This window comes from Ixodes scapularis, unplaced genomic scaffold, assembly GCF_016920785.2.
Source record: "Ixodes scapularis isolate PalLabHiFi unplaced genomic scaffold, ASM1692078v2 PGA_scaffold0__279_contigs__length_252992795, whole genome shotgun sequence".
In the NCBI taxonomy this organism is placed as follows: Eukaryota; Metazoa; Arthropoda; class Arachnida; order Ixodida; family Ixodidae; genus Ixodes; species Ixodes scapularis.
This window is the reverse complement of record NW_024609835.1, coordinates 133,759,468-133,775,927: the sequence shown is the minus strand read 5'-3', so window position 1 is coordinate 133,775,927 and position 16,460 is coordinate 133,759,468. Positions and strand designations below refer to the sequence as shown.

General features: G+C 48.2%; 1 protein-coding gene across 9 annotated transcripts in view; it reads right to left on the bottom strand.

Moving 5' to 3' along the window:
- LOC8024969 (roundabout homolog 1) overlaps positions 1-16,460 on the bottom strand; it is a 111,678-nt gene that overhangs the window by 46,894 nt on the left and 48,324 nt on the right. For all 9 annotated transcript variants that reach the window (XM_042289864.1, XM_042289878.1, XM_042289879.1 and 6 more), the window contains exon 2: positions 1,338-1,619. In XM_042289864.1, the coding sequence (XP_042145798.1) occupies positions 1,338-1,619 (282 nt within the window). The remainder of the gene's footprint in view (positions 1-1,337; positions 1,620-16,460) is intronic.

Here is a 16,460-nt window from a genome sequence, read left to right as displayed (position 1 = left end):
TTCCTGCTAAATTCTGCTCGTGTACACAATGGTCCTGTCCTTGTCTTCTGCTAGACAGTGCCAGAGGCTTTCGAGGCCACGTGCTCGCTTGATCATTGTCGCACCTTCCGAGACTGTACTGGAACCCTTTAATTTGTAAACACAAGTCCCCCTTATGAAGCATTTCGTCTCCAGATGTGTGAGTTCAGTTCCCTTTTCATTAAAAAAAATCGTTTATGCGGTCGTTGCATACTGGTTAAATGGAGAATTTACAAAATTCATTGCTCAAGATTGAAGTCTGTGACATCATCCCGTCCCTTTCGCCAATGTAGAAAACCAGACATGTCCTAACCCGTAGCCGCTCACTTTAATTGCTCCAATAGAAAAATCTAGTATGCCCTCCACACCTCTTTCGGTCAAAGGGGCGCTGGCATCTCGTGGTGGCCTTCAGACCGTGGTAGCCCGCTTTTCGAACAAGCAGCATACAACCACGAACACGCGTCGACTGGGAAAACTTGGCCATGAATGCTTTAGGAGAGATAATTTTTGTCCCCTTCGTCTTGATTGAACTACACCGGGTCTGCTCCCTCGATGTAGCTCCAGTGACTCACACATATTATCTGAAAATTTAGTTTTAGTCAGACCGCCCGGATACTCCAGTGTCTTAAAAGCCGCGCCGAGATCCCAGCGGTACTGATAAAGCGGGTAGAATACCTCTCCTGCGTTATAAAGGCTATCGCCACGTCGGTCATATCCGAGATCAAAGCCCATGGCTGCATAGCCATCTAGAGGTGAATTCGATTCTGCAAACAAGTGGAACCCCCAGTTTCAAAAGATGTGGCGCCTGAACCAGCCATTAAATTTCCTCGAACGCGTACCAGCCCCCGTTTCCGGACGCGCCACCGGAACACAGCGGTGTTGCGACGAGATGCAAGCATCTCTGGGAGCAGAGGCGGTGAGGAGGCGTGTGATTGGTAACATGAGAAGAGCCCGGAGGCTCTTGTGGCAAAGCAAATGCCAGCGATATCGCTAACGAATGACTGACTCGTCAAAGGCTAAGTGGATGAAGTTTACGCTTTAATCAAGCGTGTGCTCGCCAAACAAGAAGCGCTATTAGGAGAATTATAACCGCGCTCGGTATCTTTAGAGGATGCAATATAAGTCGCGCTCAAAGTCTACGCACAGGATGCAACCCAACTTACGCCCGTACCGCAAATTGGAAAGACGGTCCATTCACAGTTAAAGATAGTTTCTCTTAGTTTACGTGCTGAGCGACGATGTCTTGCTCGTACGGATTTAGCTTACGAAATTTAGGAGATCCCGTCAAGCGAGATTTGAGGGAGGAGTGGGTCTCTCACTGTGCACGGAGAGCGTGGCAGCGGGGGTCTCCCGGGTGCCGAGGAGGTTGGCGGCCCTGCACACGTAGCGGCCCTGGTCGGCGTGCCTGACGTCGGCGATGAGCAGCGATCCGTGACCCAGCAGGCGGATGCGCCCCGTGCCCGTGGCCACCTGGGCGCCGTCCTTGAACCACGTGACCGAAGGCTCGGGGTGGCCCCTGGGCGCTACGCACTCCAACGTCGCCGACTCGCCCGCTGCCACGCGGGAGGACTTGGGCGTCGCCCGGAACTCCTCGCGGAGAACTGGGTCATGTGGAAAAGGGGAGAGAGAACAAAGATGGTGAATATATACCGTTATCTGCTCCACTTGCTTAATTTTACGAGTTAGCCAACACTCTGCTAGTTTCTTAGAGCGGAGCTGTTAGGCGCCCGTTTTCGGGTTGAGCAACGTCGCCGCCGCCGTCACCGTCGGCGTCGGCGTAACCGCGCGTTGCATTATGGTAAATTCTCCCCCTAAATTCAGCGGAAATATTTCTCCGCTAAATTTAGCGGAGAAACATTTCCGCTAATTTTGGCGAAAAACTTTTCCCGCTAGATTTAGCGGGAAAATTGACGTCATGTGACCTCAACATAAATTCAGTTTCCCCGCTAATGTTAGCGGGGGCATTTTCACTAAATTTCACCGCTAAAGTCAGAGGGAAACCTAACCCGCTTAATTTAGAGGAGAAAGTTTCGCTAAATTAGAGGGAAACTTTGCGAAAATTTCCTGCTAAATGAGAGGGCAGCAGACGAGAAGGAGGAGAGTGTACGGAGGGCGATGAGGGGCGTACCCTCCCCTACATACCCTCCCCTCCTCCTCCTCAAGAGCTGCTCTCTAACAGACGTGTTACAATATTACCCAAGCATCGAGGAGAATGCAGGGATTGGTGTTCCACGCGCCGCACGTGCTGGCCTCAGCAGTAGTAACTTTTCTAAAGCAAATGCCTAAAACAAATGGCATCTAGCACGCGCGTTCGTCAACGCTTTCTTTCGGTTATTTACTTCAAATCTTATATACAGGGAAAGCGTGCGCGTGTGGCGCGTGGAACACCAATCCCTGCATTCTCCTTGATGCTTTTGTAATAGAGCAAAAGGTCTATACGGCATTACAGACAATTGTAAACGTCTTTCATTTTTTTACGTTTTTATTCGCCAACAGAGTACCCTACCCCAGTACACTGGAGAAGTATAACACTTCTAAATATCTGATATTGAAATGTGTATATTTTACTTTTACATGTCACAGTTACGCCCATTCGCTAGTGTTTACTCAATACGAGTCAGCCAGGCCCTCCTTCCTTCCTCCTAGCGACCCGCTGCACTTCTGTAGAGCCACTTGTTGCGGTATAGTGGGGCAAATGGTGCACACATGCTAAAAAAGACGACAGGAACCGTACCCTTAAATCGACACCGACAGGGTATTTATGTCCGCCAAGGTTTTTATTTGTACATTATATATGAGAGCTCAACTACCCAGAAAACAATTCGCCGCTGAAAATTCGTTTCCTTTCCGACCGAAAAAAGCCGAACGAGAACTGGCCAGTTTGAGTCGCACTCACTCTCTTCTCCGTGGTCACGGGTCCTTTTTTTAAGGTTTCGACACAACCACCGAATTTGATCAAAGCCGTAGGTCATCGAAGGCACACACTCAATATTAAGAACAGAAAACAAATACGATACCCATTTTTTGTGGCTTCTAAAAGCTGCAAATGCGTAATTTGGGAGCAAAAAAAGTGTCACAGCCACGTGACTTCCGCCACCTCTCTCCTCCTCTATTGGTGAATTCCACGTGTAGATCCGGAGCGCTTTCCAAAATCCGCGAAGGAGGCAAAATTCCGCTCCGTGGGACCCACTCCGAATCGGCGAGGAGAAGATAAACTTGCATTTTTGGAGCGACCTTCCCCACACCCACACCCCTCCCTACCGCTTCCCCTTCCGCCGTTCAAAATGGCGGCTGCTCGAACTTGACAAGCCCACCAACGCCTCAGCCGACTGATCTTTCCGACGACCAGTGACAACTGTCACTGCTTAGCTGCACCAATAACACGCAACACTGGCCGGGCGAAATTATACGTACCGCGGCGTCCGTGTCACAAATAACGAAGACGGTTGCGTTCGGCACCGTCACATAATTTTCGGCCGCCTCGAAACGGCGGGGCATGGACAGCGATTGCCAGCGGTGGAGTTCAGATTTCTGATACGTCTTTAATAAACACAGAGGTAAAAAACCATCACTTGCACGGTCGCTGCCTAATCTCTTCTTGCTTTGTTGCTCGGGAAAACGCCGGCGGAATGCCGTGTAAAAAGGTAAAAAATCACTGGCTGCAGAATGAACAGGCCTAAACTTTCGTCTGCCTCCGGCTTTCCTGTCATTCTTTTTCTCGTTCTTCCTCTCACGATCACTGATGTCAGCGCTAACGATTTACCATGCTCCACAGTCGCGGTTTTGTATCCCTGATCTACGCGAGGTAGAAGCGTTCGAGCCGTCACAATCCCGCGTAAACAACCGACGTACCCGAACAGATCCAGCTCGACGACCCGACCGTGGCCCAACGGCCAAACCGGCCCGCCGACATCTCCAACCTCGCCGCGCATGCGCACTTTCGATTTAGAAAGAAATCACGTGGGCCGCTCATCAACTTCCGGAAAGATCTGGGAAATCCCGCAGAGTAAGTTCGGCGGGGTTTGCGGCGCTCCGTGGAGCGGGCGTTGCCAGAGATCTACGAGCGGAAGATGACCAGCTCGAGCCAGATCTGCGAGCGGAATATGCGCGCTCCAAATGGAGCGCTTTTGGAGCGCTCGAGGTCTGCGAGCGGAAGTCGCCATATGTTTCGTCTTCCTCCCCAGTCCATTTTCAGTTTCGGTTCCGAGCAGTTGCATTTTTTTTTCTTCTTTATTAAAAATATACGCGACGCTCTAGCAAAATATTGATTGGGTGGTCTTCTGACACCATAATGTATCACCTGGCAAAACATAAAGAGGATAAATTTTGGGGGGTGTCAGTGTCCCTTTAAAGCCAGTGTCACACTGCTCATACATCATACAAAAGTCACTCTGCAAACACGAGCCACCGCAATATCTGTGTTTTGAATGCCCCGTGCAAAGTTTGTCCTTGAACTCATTGCCATGCGGCATTCGAAGCACGGATCTCGCTTTGACTCACGTTCGAACCTGTATGCCGACTGTCTTTTGTATGATGTATATGCAGTGTGACCCCGGCTTAGGGGGCTGTAAATTTTCAAGACACATTCGGGAAATCATGATCGTTAAGAATAGTCCAGTCGGCGCGTTCAGATCATCATTGCCCCATAATGCATGACTTCGTTGTCATGCATTATAGGGCTGTCGGAGTTGTGTTGACGTGATCAGGACGTCATATGTCGCTGTGTCGCGTGCCTAAGAAGTTTCGGTCATACTTGGCACTTGAAATGTCTTATTCAGCGTTTGAGTGCTCGATTGACTCGACAGTTCGATCCTTTCGCACGTGACATGCCCGGCGGCGATGCTCTGAGTTCTCTCACGTCATTTCGGCACGCGTCTCACTCAAAATGTTTAATCCACGACAAAGGCGAGCTGAATATCCCTCTACCTTGCCTGCATGCAGCAAATGGAGGTGCATGCGCTACGTAACACTGAGAGTTTGGCACGCTCGTGTCTCCACTACCGTGCAACTGTGTCTTCGTGGGTTAAAATTTGTATCTGGCTCCGGCCCTGTTTTTAACCGGGTTTCGAGAGCTCGCTGTTTAGTTAAAATTTTATTTTTATTTCGCGTATAACTAGTGGACTAAAAAGAAAATTAGCGGGATGTTAAATAAAATTTCTTGAATGCAAACATTGTTTCCTTGATGCTTTTTGACCGGTTCGAACGAACAACAGGTTCTGACGCAACGAGAAAAAAATAATCCCATTGACGACCGCATTTTACTATAGCAAATGTCGTCTTATCAACTGCAAATTTGATGACGCGAGATTCAGATTCTTTGCCTACATAAAACAAATGACATAATAAATCATGAAAAGCAACGGTACCGTATTCTGTAATACTTACTAAAACCAAGGAAACGTTACCTGCGGTATGATAGCTGATGTTGTACTTTGAGAAGTTTTGCATTCCTCTTCACACAAAAGGTCATAATGACTGCAGTCGACTGCACGGCATTTGATTATTGAAATGCGTATTGAATTGCGACGCCGCCTTCTAGAAAGATGATATTTGTTTGTGTGCCACTTTCGATCACTTTCCCATACGGAATCCGCGGTTCCAATGTTGTTTTTTTTTTTTTTTTCATAATTTTACGGTTGATGTTAAAATGATTTTGGAAATAGTTTAACGTTTTTAGAAAATTAACGCCACAGACTTCAAAATAATACTTCAAATTATTTTGAACTTGGGCGTCTAAATAGTCACTGCCATTTGTCATTGGTCAAGCACAGCGTAACAGCGAATCTCTCGCAGTTTTCAAACTTGAGGGATGCAAAGTGTGCAAGCTAGCGGTGCTGCCTGTAAGTTGGGATTTTCCTGCAAAGATCCCCGATATCAGCAAGCCGTGCATCTGAGCGCCGAACAACCAAATGGCTCCATCTAGACGTCGTCGTTTTAAGAAAGGTGGCGCAAGACATGTATCGGACGTGATGCAGCATGCATTCCCGTTGCCTTTCTGCTTTGTTTTCTTGGGAGGCACTTTTAACAGAAGTGTATTATATCACATACACTATGCATTGTAGGGTTAGCACGATTCAATAGCAGCTTGGCCAGAGGTGAGGGCTGCATGTATACACCTTTTTCTCGAATGATTTTTTCTATAGCGGCTGTGTGTAGTACATGGCTTGTACGAATCGGCTGATTTCCATCAAAACACACAGCAGACGGCAGGCGCGTCGAATTTTGGAGAACACCATACCGGACGGCTGCAACGTTGACGCAATTCGTGGCCGCGTGGCAACGCAGCACGGAGTGCCACGGCAGATGGCCGCTCGCTAATGGTCCTGACGAGACGTCGACAACACTGCAACGCGCCGACGCACACTGACGGCACCGGGAACGGAAGAGCAATCGCTCGGGGTTCCGTGTTGATTTACGTGCCGTGTTGCGAGACAGCACTCGCATACGTAATAAAATTAACTGTGACAGCGGGGCTACGGAGGCGGCACACCGGAGAATTCGGCGTACGTGCGCGTGCGGCCGAGTGTTTGTGTTACGAATAAAAAGGAGTGGCGATCCGAACGCCAATGTCGGGTCTTTTTTCTGGAGTGCGAGAGGCAGATCTCGCTTTGGTAGATTGGGGGTCAAAATTTCTGCGCGCAATGTAAAAAAAAAATAATAACAAAATAGTGCGCGACAAGTTTTAATTGTTTCTTGATTCAAATATACGCCTCGAATAGCCTAGGGCGCTCACTTTTACAGCGACTTCAACTGCCTTTGCACGCAATATAATATTTTACCATAATGTTAATATAGCATCAAAAGTGCGATATAACCTCTTTATTATGTCTTCGGCGGAATAGGTGTTTTTCTAGGAAACAATTATACAGCTGTGTTCGAACTCGCGAGAATAAAAAGATAACCCTATTTTGGAGCATTTTCTTCGAAGCCGTACGTCATATGAAGTGCTTGATGATCATTACGTTTGACACCTTTGGATCGCGAAAAAAGAAACGTTTGGTTACTAAACCTGCTAAAAAAAATAAAAAAGGGACTTAGACATACTAATGTGTCTTTCTCCGGACACGTTTAAACGCCGTATCACCAGAACTAGACGCGACGGTGATTTGCCCGCGTCTATGTATACCGGAGACCAGCGGTTACCATCACAGCTAATATCGGTTTTAAATAAAATATTATCACACACGGGAACCACTGCAGAGCGTTTGTGAGCATCAGTCGGCAATCAGTAGCGAAACCGCACATTTTATTTCGAACCCTGTCGAATGTGCCGTTATGTAAAGTTTAAGCGTACAAGACCATACAGTGATAAGAACGAAACACTTTTTTTTTTTATTTGCCCCTCTTTGCAGCTTATATGCAGATAAACTGTAAAAGAGGAGGAGCTAAAAGCGTGCAGCGCCAGGACCCAGCTCGGGGAGCAGACGACGTTCTCATTCACTCTGATTAGACAGTGGGTAGAAAGAAAGGAATCTAGACTGTGCATCTACCCACTAATCCATCCAATCAAAGCTCGGCGCACTAATTTCCACCCCACGCTCTCATCTCTTCTCTTTCAATTTCTCTATGTACAGTTAACTTAATATGCTCAGAGCGCCCTGATAGCGCCACCGAACAGTGGCAGCCTACAGGTGCGCACCTGTATGTACACCACCCTGGGCGAACTTCTATCAGTAAGGGACGTTTGCCCCTATTACGAAAGGCCAACACGATTAGGGATCTGGGCTATTCTGGTACCAGTGTCCGCGACGAACAGTCGAATCCGCCATTAGTTTCTAAAGGGGAGTGTGTGTCTTGTCCATCCAACATTACATGTAGCTTATTATATTAGATATATTGACATGACATTAAATTGCTGCTCTGGATTTGGCCTGCGCCGATGCAATCTTCCCACAAACTCGACGGGGAAGCCCAATTTTGTTGACTCTGCCCGGTGGCATGCCCGCCTGATTGCTTGTAAATTTGTTTCCATTTTGTAACTCCGTAACACGACTGCTGGTTTAGGTGGCTCGAACTCGCCAAGCTGTTTTTGACAGCTTTTTACCCCGGTCGCATATTCAACATTGTTTTCGCTAGAAAAAAATAAAAATAAAGGTACGATTATTACTATGTAACAAACAAAGATGGGGGGAAAGGGGGGGTTGGAATCGGTGGCCAAGTGTGTTAACGCACCACAGCTTGCGCTGCAGCACCCAGAGATCCTGGGTTTCATGCTATATCCCAGGCCTGCCCGTTTTGATGTGGATGAGCATTGTACCAGAGTGCGGTCGTCTATGACTACTCCATAATGCCCGTTAAATATGCAAGACTAGCATAGCCACAGCGCTGGCTAAATTTCTTATTTACATCGAAGTCACCAGACGTCATTTGAAGGCCGGCTAACTTCCCGCTGCCTAAACCAGCACGCAACAAAATGTTTAAGTTCGACGAGCGCGCGCCGGTGCGAAGCGTGCGAAGTAAGACTGACGCGACCGGGGCACAGCGAGGGCTTCCGAAAAGCTCTTGACGTCATACCGACCCCTGCGAGTGTTGGCTGTACTTGGACGCTCTGTTTTGTTTTCTACTAGTAGCCGGTCAATCGAAAGTTTTGTTTTCGGTCACAAATTCCGTGGTTTTGGTACAACCGCACCGACGTAAATGATCTAAGGAATTTTCTCTTTCTTCGTTCGCTCAATTAAAGTTACCCTGGCGCAGAATTGCCGCAATACTTCGCAAAAATGATATATTTGAGTGACACGTTGCAGAATTTTGTACGTGGCAAAATTTGGCGCGAAAGGCATTGTGCTTCCCATCAGAGCAAAAACTTCGAATGGGCTGTGCGTTCGGGATCGGCAGAGCACTCAACGCGTGAACCATGGACTCCCTAAACTGTGAAGAAGGTTCACTAGACAAAGTGAGTTGTCGAACACAGCTTCATAGCTCAGCCCTCGTGGCCTATGATGTGGTTATTTTGTAGTCTTACAGCATTTAACGACTATGTCATTCAGACCCTTCATGATATCTAGTACATAAAGGCGTGGCATCACCACCAATTTCTGTTACTCATCAGAGTTTTACTTCCATTGCACGACCAATACCGCTACAGGATTAGCTTTTTCGGGTGTATTTGGCTTGCGAAATCATCGCTGTACACCACGCAAAGCTGAGGCAGAGTCGTGCTCTGCAAAACACCTCACGTGAAGATTATTTCTCGGTGCCAGATAGCAAAGCGAATTGCATTAAAACGCACTTTTGTGCTGCCTCCTTTTTTCGTGACTCTTTATGATACCAAGACAATCATCGAAAGTGGACATAAAAAAAAGGATTGTTTTTTTCAGTAACGTTCTGAGGGCCATGCAGTTATGAGCTAAAGAAGCTAAAGAGCTACCGTGTTCAGAATATTCAAAAAGCATCGTATGAAATTTAGGTAATAAGATAAGTCGGCTTCCCTCCAGTCCTATCTATCGATCCGGTCGTCTTTCCAGTGGTTCTCCCCAGACTTGTCTTTCTTGGCACTATTAACATGTAAATGAGTTCTTAATTGTCGCGGAACTGAGCGCAGAGCGTATCGGACGCTTTTTATTCTCTTCTGTCTGAGCCCAGAACGGCACAGAGCCGCGGCAGCCGCCCATAATACCCGTCGCGTTAAGGCATCGGCGGTATTTATTTATCACTTATTTTTTTTTACACTGTCAGCCAAGCAGGTAGCCAGGAGTTTGTTGCGGGGAGGGAGGGGAAGGGGGAGGGGGCCGCCCATGACAAAATGCTGCATGAGAGGGAGGGGGGAGAGGATGACCCAGCAAAACGGAAGATTTCGAGAGGGGGGGGGGGGGGGGGGGGGGCGGGCTCCATGGGCCCCCCCTCCCTTCCCTAGCTACGTGCCTGTGTCAGCCCTAAATGGGGCTTTTACAGGCGCGGGATGAGTAAAAAACAAAGCAGAATAAAGGCCTGTTCACACATGTAGCGGAGCGGAGGTCACCGCGCTTAGCGCTGACCTCGCGCTAAGCGCGTGCTGACGGGAGCGTTCACCAGCTTTGTGTCGCACCGTCAATACTGTTGTTCATGGCAGACAATAAGTAGCAGACGACACGTGCGAAGTGCTACATTAGCGCTTCGCTGCATGTGTGAACAGGCCTTAACAGTCATATGCAGTATGCACGCAATTGCAAGAAATAAAACAAGAAAAAGAAAAACGTAGCGCAGCCTAAGATGGGATTTAAAGAACACAAATTCAGTCACAATTGAGCGGCAGCTACAAGCGCAATCGGGCAGCTAAAATTTAGCTAGACTAGACACGGCATATACAATAGGTGAGCGGCGTTTGGCAACTTTTGGTTCCTTAAGGCCCTGTCACATTGAGGAAACACGGCGGAAACATGAACAAAACATATGAGATCCTGAAACGTCCAAGCAAGGTTCAAAGATACAAAATATACGCAAGAAGAAGACTTCCCACCATTAGAGGAGCGTCCAGGGCGATCAATGATGCCAACAACCGAACCAGAACCACGTTTCTCAACAGTCGGGAAACATGTCGGCTGTCGGCTCTGTTGCCCGACAACCCTGTCACATTGAGGAAACAGCAACACAACATGGACGACAGCGACTATGTTGTCTCGGTGTGACAGCTTTTGGCAACGGAAACCTCGACAACTTGTGTCGGACGACACGTGTTGCCCATTTCGGTGGCTGAGCGAATATTTTCTAGCAACACGGCAACATCTATATTTTTCTGTACAGATAGTCGCACGAGAATACTTCAATAATAACGTCAAGCGTGAGGGGCCATTTTGAACGCGGCTTTTTCCGCGGCGGCAGCTGATCGTCAGAATCGTCTGAATCGATGGCACAAAGAAGCACCCTGTCACACTGCGGAAACAGTCGGAGAACTTTGTCCTTCAACACAAGGAAAACATGTTTTCGGGGACCCTGTCACATTGCGGAAACAGCAACAGTCCGGAAACATGTTGCTGTAGTCCGAAAACCATGTTTCCCAACTTGTTCTCCGACACTCGGGGAACATCCTGTCACACCGAGAAAGCGTGTTGGAAGAACACAAATTGCCTCTTCTCCTGCGCGCTGCCTCCCTCTCTCTTTCACCCTCGTCTGCCCGGCCGGCTCGGCTAAGCTACAAGCGCGAGCTCCGGGCTTTCAGCATCCCTGCCAAGCACGCGCGCTCGTGCAGTGCAAGCACTGTTCTGGGCCAGATGCTCGCGCGGCTGCGTCTGGACCGAAGCTGAAACGAAGTATAGGCGGCTAGGCTCAGATCCGCTGGCTCCGCTCGCCCCTTGAATCGTTGCAATTTTGGATCGCCGTCTCATCGCCGTCGCTCTACCGTAGTCGATTCATCAGCCGCGCGAACCATTTCGTGTTCTCTGGATTTGGCAGTTGCGTTCTGCTACAGGGCTAGACCCTTGCAGGAAGGCATACGCGCCGGCTACAGCAGCAGCTTCTGCTTTGGTGCTTCTTTGTGCCATCGATTCAGATGATTCTGACGATCAGCTGCCGCCGCGCAAGAAGCCGCGTTCAAAATGGCCCTTCACGCTTGACGTTATTATTGAAGTATTCTCGTGCGACTATCTGTACAGAAAAATATAGATGTTGCCGTGTTGCTGGAAAAAAATTCGCTCAGCCACCGAAATGGGCAACACGTGTCGTCCGACACAAGTTGTCGAGGTTTCCGTTGCCAGAGGCTGTCACACCGAGACAACATTGTCGCTGTCGTCCATGATGTGTTGCTGTTTCCTCAATGTGACAGGGTTGTCGGGCAACAGAGCCGACAGCCGACATGTTTCCCGACTGTTGAGAAACATGTTTTGTTCATGTTTCCGCCGTGTTTCCTCAATGTGACAGGGCCTCAAAGCAGAAGCTGCTGCTGTGGCCGGCGCGTATGCCTTCCTGCAAGGCTCTAGCCCTGTAGCAGAACGCAACCGCCAAATCCAGAGAACACGAGATGGTTCGCGCGGCTGATGAATCGACTACGGTAGAGCGACGTCGATGAGACGGCGATCCAAAATGGCAACGATTCAAGGGGCGAGCGGAGCCAGCGGATCTGAGCCTAGCCGCCTATACTTCGTTTCAGCTTCGGTCCAGACGCAGCCGATGCTACAAGCGCGAGCGTCTGGCCCAGAACAGTGCTTGCACTGCACGAGCGCGCGTGCTTGGCAGGGATGCTGAAAGCCCGGAGCTCGCGCTTGTAGCTTAGCCGAGCCGGCCGGGCAGACGAGGGCGAAGGAGAGAGGGAGGCAACGCGCAGGAGAGGAGGCAATTTGTGTTCTTCCAACACCGCTTTCTCGATGTGACAGGATGTTCCCCGAGTGTCGGAGAACAAGTTGGGAAACATGGTTTTCGGACGACAGCAACATGTTTCCGGACTGTTGCTCTTTCCGCAATGTGACAGGGTCCCCGAAAACATGTTTTCCTCGTGTTGAAGGACAAAGTTCTCCGACTGTTTCCGCAGTGTGACAGGGCCTTTAAGAAATTTTGTTTAACTGTTGAAAAACAATGACGATTATTCGCAAGCTTGTCTAAGCATGGTTCCGCATTGTAAAGCCTGGAGGTTTCAGAAACATGCTTGCACAGGCTTGCCGCTCATTGCCGTCATTTTTCAACAGTGAAACAAAATTTCCTAAGGAACCGGAAGTTGCTAAACGCCGCTCACCTATTTTGAGGGCAATCGACGTCTCTTAGGCAGGCGATGGTCACATGCTGCTGTTCTGCCTGGCTCAGAGCACGATCTTTCTTTTGCCCCAAAGCACGCCTGCGGTAGTCGGCGCGTTCCGAGTTCAGGCTTGTTTGCGACGCTGTCTAGGGACTCGGAACAGACTGGCGTAGATGAAACGATACTGACCGGTCGTGTTGCGTTAGCAACTCGCATGTCGAAGCACTCGAAAGTAATTGACTCTGCCTGCCAACATAGGTACGCGTTCACTTTTATAAAGAGTGAAAACAGAAAGTGAAGATATAGTGTCTATGCAGAGATGTAGAACGATAAAAGATCATTCAGTTATAGCACTCGTTCTTTTATGTCTGGGTAATCTGCTCGACATCCCTATGATTTGATTGTTCGTATTTTATTTGACAACCCGGTATCTCAAACGCACAAGCGATGAACGATGTATTTTGTTGAATAAAGATCATAAGAAATAACAAGAAAAAAATTCCTAACACAGTGGACGCGTGAGTAATAACAGCAATCACCATTATTTACCGAGTTTGCGTTGGCTCGATTCCTCCGATGTTCCAAATTAAGGATTCCTGCGATGTTGCAAAAAAGCTATAAAAAGTTGTTCGGTCCTATTCAGCACAATGCAACGAGTAGATTTTTAGTGACCAACGTGGCCACGCTTATTATAGCGACAAATGGCAAATTACAAAAAAGCAAACGTTTATTCCAAAAGACAAACACCCAACCTTATCGGCAGTAATAAATGAAGACGAGCGTGTTGGTGAATAGATACCAATACTTTAAAGGATAAAACACCGAGGACGAGGAAGTCATCTTTCCGTCCCCGTCTTTGATGTTTTGTCCTTTTAAGTATTCGTACCAACCTTTTCGGTTGCCTTCCTAAAGCCACTATAGCTCTCTCGCGTTCCTCCATTCGAAGACAACCGAGTGATCTCCTTCTCCTGTTTACACGCCCACGCCTCAAGGCTCAAAGTGAATGATGCACTGACAACAGCGTTGTTTTCTTTAGTGGTTGCCAAGACCCATAAGTGTGCCCTCTGATCGCGTAGGGGCAAAGGTGCACGTATTTAGAGGGCGGACGGGCTCGAGCACAGATGGTGCATGGCGGGCTATGTTCAAGTGTCTCGTCCGGTGCGTGCCGTAATAACAACAGACCGCACTCGACATAGAGATCATATCTCTGCGAAGGCAAGCCAACCGGAAAGGCGTCGAAAGAAATCCTTCCTCGGCAAACGCCTTTCTTTAGGCGAATAAATAACAAAAATACACAAAATAGATCTCAAACTTAATAGAGGCCGGTGTGCATCCCTGAATGCGCTCTCGTCACTGGCATTTCATCGTGCAGGATGCGGAGCTTCAATTGAACACCTGACGTTTGAACTGTAATAGCGCTATATTTCGTTTCACAGTAAGTCAGACTGCGGTCCAAGGCTAAAGAGCGCGCGCACATACACGCGACACAAACACACACACGCGCGCGTGCGCAACACATATACACACGCATACACAGACGCACAAAGGCACAAAATAAAAGCCCTCAGTCAAGCCCTGTGCACCTGCTTAGATTATCCGGCAGAACACGTTGCAGAGAAATACATGTTTTCCGTGACGTTGCACTTTCGTCGTCTGAACTTTTGTTCCATAGGTATCGTTCCGAGGACTTCGATCACTATACCCGATACCTTGCAGGCGCATTTGCGCATGCATCGTATATTGTTCCTGGGTGCGGTTATCGAAGATGTCGAAACGACCTACTAAAACTCCTTACTGACAATATGTTTTGCTCAAATTCAACGGGCAAGCTGATATCATCGCGTCAATCGCCGTTTCAAATCTGCCCATCGAGAAGGGACGCTTGTAAACGCGCGATCATTCATTACGAATCCTACGTAAAAATGAAACCCAGCCTCTCCTACAAATCTGGAAGGGCACCGCAGTCCGCCTTCTAACAGACTCACTCCACCTGACCGACCGACCCTCTTGTGTGGTCAGCAATGTCCTTAGAAATGTGCACATAACCTCGAAAAGAAAAAGGCGAGGCTGTGCGAAACCAGAACGACCAGGTGATTGCGCTAGTTGAATAAGCTATTTCCTTTCTTTTTGTTTTATTATTTAGATGTTTTTTTTTGCGCGTGTGTGTGTGTGTGTGTGTGTGTGCGTGTGTGCGCGCGTGTATGCGTGCGTGCGAATGTGCGTGCGTGCGTGCGTATGCGTTTGCTTCTGTGTGTGTGTGTGTGTGAAATGCTCAAAAACAAAATGAGGACCCCGGAGGAGCAGGTTTAGCTGCGGACAACAGCCTCCACACAATATCCGAAAGTTTGGTTCAACATCACAGAAGCAAACTTTTGACCGACTATAGTTAACAATCCACGCAAAATTTACATTACATGCGTGCACATTTACAGGCGCTTTGAAAGCTGCTCTCTCCAACAGCGACATTCAGAAAGCAAGCAATAAAGTAAACTTCTCCCTTACTCTAGACAGTGCAGGTCAGTAAGTGTTTAAGTAAGGAGAGAGTTCACGCAGACCATCTACAATTTAGGTCGACGAGATAAGGCTCACACGACAGTAATGCGGCTTTGATGAAGAGCTCGCTATTAACTCCACAGCTCTGGATCTCTATATGCTTGTTGGTACGCATAATGTTAGAAAAACGCTCCTGTGTTCACGTCCGACACCGAACCACACCTTACCATTAATAAGGCACCTGGGTCGCCGCATCCTATTGAGCACGAGTGGATATATTTTGTTTTTCTACTTTTGAAACTCCGCGTGTAGCACCATAATTAGCAGACAGTTTGCGCACTTTGTACAAATAGCGAGCGCGTTGCTAATTAAAACGCTCCAGCTTCGATTCCCTGTATTTCCGGTTCTCAGCCACCCTGTAGAACTGGGTGGTGAAGCATGCGGCGTCGAAGGGATGGAACAATTCGGCCAGGCTGTGATGCATCGAGTCCAGATCTTCCGATACATGTTGGAAATCAGAGAATTCAGGGAGTGGTGGCATCCGTAGTCAGGAATGAGTTTGCTCCGCGCACACTGTGCACATAGCTCTTGAAGGAAGCGATGCGTTCGCAAGCAGGTAAAGAAACCAATAATAAGTGGTTCTTGGCACAACAAAATACTCCTTAGCTAATTCACAGACGTGTCCATGTTTGCGCGTCACATTAAAACCTCAAAACGAGGGTCCAAGATTTTCCATGTGTCGTTGTAGCCTGTGTCAGACATACGGGTCAGAGTTATCTCTAAACAGAGCGGGACTGCTAATTGTTATTGACTTCACAGCAACATTACAAATTCTACTGCAAATGTTCGTAAATAGGAAGAAGCGGCCCTCCGTTAAAACCTTTTAGGGTTGATCTGCACCGTGGCGCAAAAGGTCTGTAAGATGGACGCGTTCATTGCGATAGGGTTTAGAAGTGGCGTCTTACAGCGTCGTTTTCTCGGCACTCACACGAAGCCAGTAATCAAACACAGGGCGTGAAGCGCTCACCTTATGTATATTTTTCGTAGCACAACGTACGACCTCACCCTGATGTTGCAACGTGCAACAGTTTCTGCATTTATGATCCTCTTTGACGACGTGTGTTTAACTTTTTGGCCCTCTCTCCTTTCAATCAAGCTTGGCGCAGTATGGCCATAGTAGCTTTGCGCCATAAAGCCCGCAATCAACAACAACTCTCCTTTCAATTTCAATACAAACGGGCACTATATAGGGTGCATCAGTAATTCAAACTACAGTGGCCGACATATCAAGGAATCAGGAAACATCACG